The sequence below is a fragment of the Oppia nitens genome, unplaced genomic scaffold (genome assembly GCF_028296485.1).
Source record: "Oppia nitens isolate AA-2021 unplaced genomic scaffold, nextdenovo-longstitch-racon4-pilon3 scaffold45_pilon_pilon_pilon, whole genome shotgun sequence".
Taxonomy (NCBI): Eukaryota; Metazoa; Arthropoda; class Arachnida; order Sarcoptiformes; family Oppiidae; genus Oppia; species Oppia nitens.
In genome coordinates this window covers 220,001-227,500 of record NW_026533227.1, presented here as the reverse complement: position 1 = coordinate 227,500, position 7,500 = coordinate 220,001, and the positions used below count along the sequence as shown (strand labels likewise).

The 7,500-nt window shown below is 27.1% G+C and overlaps 2 protein-coding genes across 2 annotated transcripts in view; one reads left to right on the top strand and one right to left on the bottom strand.

The window, feature by feature from the left end:
- The window catches only part of LOC128959339 (putative uncharacterized protein DDB_G0271982), a 19,228-nt gene extending 15,432 nt beyond the window's left edge, over positions 1–3,796 (bottom strand). The window contains exon 1 of the mRNA XM_054305280.1: positions 3,791–3,796. Within this exon, the coding sequence (XP_054161255.1) occupies positions 3,791–3,796 (6 nt within the window). The remainder of the gene's footprint in view (positions 1–3,790) is intronic.
- A 1,059-nt stretch (positions 3,797–4,855) lies between these two features.
- Positions 4,856–7,500, top strand: part of LOC128959338 (paired mesoderm homeobox protein 2B-like) — a 17,945-nt gene continuing 15,300 nt past the window's right edge. Inside the window, exons 1-2 of the mRNA XM_054305278.1 lie at positions 4,856–5,199; positions 6,177–6,373. Of these exons, the coding sequence (XP_054161253.1) occupies positions 4,863–5,199; positions 6,177–6,373 (534 nt within the window). The 5' untranslated portion in view covers positions 4,856–4,862. The remainder of the gene's footprint in view (positions 5,200–6,176; positions 6,374–7,500) is intronic.

Sequence of the window (7,500 nt, the reverse complement as noted above, 5' to 3'; positions counted from 1 at the left end):
ATAAAATAATTATTTGCAAACAATTTGCAACAAAATCATTAGTAGTAGTAGTAGCATCATCATCATCATTATCATCATGCACAATTTTTATTTTGATGTTATTATTAATGTTTTATTATTACTATTATTACTATTATTATTATCATTATATTTATTATATTTTATAATACAGTATACTATATATATATATATATATATATATATATATGATATATATATTGTTCACTCTATCCATGAGTGATACATCAATCAACAGCATATGTCTTATAAGACATATTTCATTGTTTTATTATTTCTAGTCTCTCTCTCTCTTTCTCTCTCTCTCTCTCCATATAAATATAGATATTGTGTGGTTATAATAATATATATCATCAAATCATAAATCTTTATATTGAACCACTCATTTGATTGCCATCGCGTGGTCTTATCAATTGATAAGATAATATCTATCTTTATTTTTTTTAAATTATTTATTTTAACTTTAACTCATATATACAATATAAAAGCCATTATATAAGCTGTATATAAAAAACATTTTATTTGCACCAATTTTATCATATATAAATATATACTATAGTATATATATATATATATATATATATATATATATATATATAGTTAGATAGATATCGATTTAAAACTGTATGTGTGTTGTTGTTGTTGTTGTTGTTGTTTCATATACTGTATATTAAATATGATATATATATATGAAATTTATTTTATTTTTTACTTTAAAGCCATTTACTATTTTTTTTTTATTTTGTTACTTATTTCAAGGCAACTACTATAACAACAACAACAACAAAAATAATAAAAATATATCTATCTATCTATAAATAGCTATAAAGATAACTAATAGGTGATATCAATATCTCTAGTTTTTATATATATATAATATAATAATAATAATACACTAATCATATCGACTACTAAATCATATTGATATAACACTTAAGATTCAATGATTTTTATCAATTTATATATGATATATATATATTAGTTGATAAATATACAATAAAATTTATCAATTAATAAACATATAATATAATTTAATAGTAACCTAATAAATTAATTGATTAATTTTGATAATACATTATATAATTACTAAATACTAATTTTATTAATAAAAATTTTCTGATACTACACTAAGATATTATATTTGATATTAGATAACAAAATAAAAATAAAACTAAAAAATCAAATAAACAAAACAAAAAAAACTACAGTATTTTTGTGTGAATTTATTTGTTAAAAACATACATTGAAAACAATTTTAGACAAAATTGTCTATTGATTTGTGTGGGTTTTTTTTGTACACACAATATATATAATGAAAGCCTGAAAACTTTGTGTCTCTGAATATTCATGAAAATTGTTTGTCGGATCTCTCTCTCTCTCTCTCTCTCTCTCTCTCTCTCTCTCTCTCTCTCTCTCTCTCTCTCTCTCTCTCTCTCTCTCTCTCTCTCTATGCTCTCAACTCAACTCAACTCAAGAGTATTGTATAGAAAGGTCTCACACAATAAATATTTGATTATATCTGACATATAATCGCAATAGTATGGTATGGTATGTCAAACAGGGCTCTCTCTCTCTCTTTCTCTGCCATTTCTATCAGTCATCATCAGAGAGAGAGAGAGAGAGAGAGAGAGAGAGAGAGAGAGAGAGAGAGAGAGAGAGAGAGAGAGAGAAAGAGAGAGAGAGAGGATAGGATGCCTTACCAATTGATAAAAACCCGGAGAAGCGTTTTAGCTAAACATTTATATATATATATATATATAAAATTTATATAAATTTATATATACAGAGAGAGATAGATAGATAGAAACATTACTCCAAACCAGATAACATACATACCGTACATATATATATAGATTTTGCCTACTATTCCCTATGAATAGTATACAGTTTTACTAGTATTGAATTGAATTGAATGGGTAAACAATTAAACCGTTAACAAAATCAGTGGCAAATAATCGTAATAATAATATCTTTATTTAAAATCTTTATTTTTAGGCAAAAATTAGTATACAAATTGGTGGACACAACACACACACACACACAACAAATTGGTTACGGATTTTGCTGGTCGTGAGAAAAAATGCGGTAATTATGGATAATGTGTGTGTGTGTGTGTGTGTGTGTGGGGAACGACAGGCCCTAAAAGTGTCGGTGCTATATATATATACAGTAAGGCATAGACTTATGTATATATGTGTGTGTAATTTTAATTGATTTGTCACATCTAATTAATGCACTAATAAATCATTTTTAGGGAAATAATAACACAACAAAATTTTATTTTATTTTTTTTTTTTTTTTGACAACTTATTCAATAATAATATATTACAAACTATGTGTGTAATTGAGACATAAAATTTGTTTTAAAAATAAAACATTGTATATACAGTATATATATATCAATACTTATCTAACAAATACATTGTGTATTATAGTAGTCAATATACTGTATATATATATATCGACAGTGTAGACAATAAAAAAACTATAAAAAATAGATTAAACGCTGATTTATTGTTAAATTTAAATTTTATAGACATTTAGCTATACTGTATATATCAATATATAGATATATTGTGTATTTTTATTTATATATATATTTTTAATGTTTGATAACTTAATTTATTTTGAATCAATTTATTTTTTTTATTGTATTATCTTTATTGTGTTATATACGGTATATATGGTGTATATATAAACTGTTTTTTTTGTTGTTGTTATAGTGTTGAACGCCTTTGTATATTGCATTACATGTTATATATATATATTTAACTTAACTGTATATTACTTATTGTATTTTTTTATAAATTATATTATATTAAATACACAATAATGATTGCCATCTCAAACCGTTTTGTTGGGCCATAACTTAATTTTTGTTATATAAGTTAAGGGCTCTCTCTCTCTCTCTCTCTCTCTCTCTCTAATTAATATATTGGCCTCTAATTAATTGTTGCAAATTATATTAGTATATCATATTATATAAAACATATAAATATATTAATATTATTTAATAATAGAAAAAAACTACTGTATTTATAAACATATTTTTAGTGACAAAAAAAAATAATCTAATTCAAACAAACAAACATAAAAATTAACTGGGATATAATTATATTAAATAACAATAACAATAATTTAATATTATTTATACAGTAGTATTTTTATTTATTAATTATATTTTAAATTAATTAACTATAGAATATTATATATATATATATATATATATATTATATAATTTTATTGTAGACATGTATAATATTGTATATACTATTATATAGTTTATGATAAATATTTATAATAAATTTATTATTATTATTATTATTATTATTTAATTAAGTAAATTAATGCTTAGATTAATAGCAGTGTCAAATAGCATTTTATTTATTTATTTTTTTGAAAAATTAGATATATATATAGTATATACATGTTGGTTATCAACAACAAAAAATAAAATAATCTAAAAATTTATTTATTAATATATATTTTTAAAAAAATATAAAACTACGAAAATTATTTATTTTTGTTGTAAATTATAAAATACAAAAATGTTTGCAAATTATTGTCTTTTTTTAAACACCGAGAGATAAAAAAAATATATATATATATAATATTTTGAAGTCWAAGATGAAAAGCCTAACAAAATAAAAACACGTAAACAGTTTTCATAGGTCTMCGGGAATCGACTATTCCTTATACAGTGTATATGTTATGATATGATATTCTGTATGTGTGTGTGTATGTAATCTCTACTAAATATACCATTCCTTACATCCATAAGCTCTATATAGAGCCTTATATTTATAAGGACTTTCTCTCTCTCTCTCTCTCTCTCATTGCGAAACCGTATGATGCCATTTGTATTGCCATATATATTGGCATTATTTTAGCTAAGAGAGAGAGAGAGAGAGAGAGAGAGAGAGAGAGAGAGAGAGAGAGAGAGAGAGAGAGAGAGAGAGAGCATTACCCAAAAGGGAGGCGACTGTACGCTTGAATTATAGTCTCTCTTTCTGTATATGATATTAGCAATAGTCAGTATACACAGCTACAGCTAAACGCTTTTTGGTATAACCATCTCATATACTGCCATACACTGTATGTGCTGTGGATGGTGTGTATGGATCAATAGGGAGGAGCTCTACCAGAAAACCATAGACTCTCTCTCTCTCTCTCTCTCTCTCTCTCTCTCTCTCTCAAAAACGTAACCATCAAACAGACACACATACACATACAATATCATCATGTATTATAGATCTACCAGCACATACATACAACATACCGTACCGTTTACATACAACAGCATACACCAGCTTATAGTACTGTTAGTATAACAGTAACACTTGTGTGTGTGTGTCTCTCTATCTCTCTATATATTAATATATGTGTGTCTCTCTATATATCTAAGTGTATGTGCCGACAATAGATACTACAGTACAGTACAGTACAGTACATACATACATCAAGGCATCGGTAGCTTTTATGTATATACATATATATATAAATATATATATATATACAGTATATTAAACGGTTTAGATATCGCTAAGTGATAGATAGATAGATAGATAGTGAAAACGATAGACTAACTGAATGAATGAACTGTTTGTTATGAAATTTTTGTCTCCGATTATTAAGTTATATAATATAATATAATATAATATAACTACTAGTACTATATTATTATTATTATTATTTGATTCATTGAATTACTACTGAGTCATCAAACACTACCACCAATACTACCGCCACTTATCTAATACCGTCACCATCACCACCACTTTCCATCTAACTATCTATATATTAATAGATATATATATACCAAACCCTATCAACCAAACAAACCCATGGATTATTCATATCTCAACCATGGTTTCGATACGGCCTGTTCGCTGTCATCGATGGATCCATCAGTGGGCTTATCCTCCTGTCAGCTAGCCTGTTCCTATCCGGATCTGGGTGGCCAATGTTCGCCGCAATACCCGCGCTATCAGCCGGTATCAGTATCGTCGGTACCGTCGATGTCGACAATGCGATCGGCAGTAGCCGGCCATAGTCCGGTAGTTTCGTCGGCAACCCAGGCCATGATCAACGGTTCGCGTATGTCGATGGCCATCAACAATCATCATCAGGTAGCGGCTGTCAGCGCGCCGTCAGTGTTTTCATCGTCAATGGGACTGCAAAGTAAGTGGACGACCGTTTTTTGATTGTTTTTATTAACGCAATAGTATTAATGATAATAATACAGTTATAATACTAAAAAAAAAATTTTTTATAAATATATTAATGTAGAGAATATTCTGTAACTTTTTGTTGTTATTGTTGTTGAATGTAATGTAAACTGGGGTTTATTGGGGTTTAATTATATATACATAAAACTATATATTAATATTATATAATGATTATAATAATGTGTGTTAGTGTCCAGTGTAGTACACTATCATAGTTATTGATAAATTAAAAAAATAATTACTATTAAAAACATTATTATTATTATTATTAAAAATTAGTTTTTTTTAATATTTAATAATTTACATATATATATATGTACATACATTTGACAACAACACACACACACACACGTTATGTTTTAGTAATAATAAAAATTGTTTTGTTTGTTTAAAAAAATTAGTATTTATTTTAGTTAACAGAATATTCTCTACTATTAATATTCAATTTTCTAATCATATATCTGTCTCTAGTGAGTCCTAAACATTATATATACAATATATATATATATATACTGTATATACTATACAAAAAAAACATTTTTATATATCAAACAACAACAACATTAACAAAACACACACACATTTTCTACTTAATTAATTAAAACTAAATTTTTTTGTTTTCTCAAAATATTTATTTTTCATGATAAAAAAATTAATAATAATAATTAATTTATTTAAAAAAAAACAATTACTATTAAAATTATCAAAAAAAAACTAATACATATATCAATACATATACAGTATGTTATATATTATATATAAAACTATAGTACATGTATTTGGATAGTTGTATTAAAAAAATAACTTTTATACACAATTTATTACACAATATAACTGTATTTTTTTTGTTGGGCTTATGTATGTAATGTTAAGTGTCTATATATATATATATATATATACTGTATATCTATTGTTTGTTTTATTGTAAAGGTCTGCCTTATAAGATGTATACTCCCGGACACGACGGTATGCTAACCGAAAAACGTAAACAACGCCGTATTAGGACAACATTTACGTCGGCTCAGCTCAAGGAGCTGGAGAGGGCCTTCCAGGAGACACACTATCCAGATATATATACACGCGAAGAGATAGCCATGAAGACAGACCTAACAGAAGCTAGAGTTCAGGTAAGACATCCACACCAAAAAAAAAGACATTTAAAGTGGTTGTATAATCACTATTAGTATTTGATTATATAATGTAATATAAGGGAACGGTAGCTTATATATGTATATATATAGAAAAATATTATAAGGTATGATTATTATGATGATGATGTTATGTGTCATTGACTATATATATACTATGCCTTAGCACTAGTAGTGGTGGTAGTAGTGGTAGTAGTAGTGGTGATACATATTTTTATGAGCAGATGTTGCGCTGATGTATAAGTTATATACACATCTCTTATACTATAACTACCAGTGCTATGTAATGTATGAGTGAATGAGTGAGTGAGTGAGTGAGTGTGTGTGCTAGTCGTGCCCACAAACACACGACCAGAAACATTATGTATTGAATTTATCATAACTTTCCTCTCACTCTCTCTCTCTCTCTCTCTCTCTCTCTCTYTATATATGTTACTTACATTATATTACAATTGTTTATTATTATTATTATTATTATTATTGGGATGTGTTGTATGAAAAACACACACATAAACAATAAGTGGTAACAAAAACGATAGGAAAGAGAGAGAGAGAGAGAGAGAGAGWGAGAGAGAGGAAAACCCTTCAATTATTATGATCGCCGAGACTTCCGAGTCTTGTCGTCACGTGTTGTGTATTGGGACACACATGAGTTTCCCGGACACCACACACACACACACACACATACATAACAGTGCCCGACATAACATAAATGAGCCGATGCTTGACTCTCTCACACACACACATATACATACTCCCTGTGCTCTCTCTCTCTCTCTCTCTCTCTCTCTCCTCTAAACTCTCGGAAACGATAACTTAAGGCACGTGTCCTCATATGTAAATCCATTGTGTCTCTGTTTGGACATCTAAACAATATATTACAAGTTATTTTGTATGTATAGACAAAAATCACCTCGATCAAATCTCTATATACGGTATATATAATCGGTTTGACTGTATTTATATATATGGTATACAAAACTCTGGTACCCATCAAAAAACCATTATTATCCTCAATGTGTGTTTGTGCTGTACTGTACTGTATGTATGTGTGTGTGTGTTGTATGTAATACAATAATTGTTGCCTTTTTGTGTGTGTGTGTGTG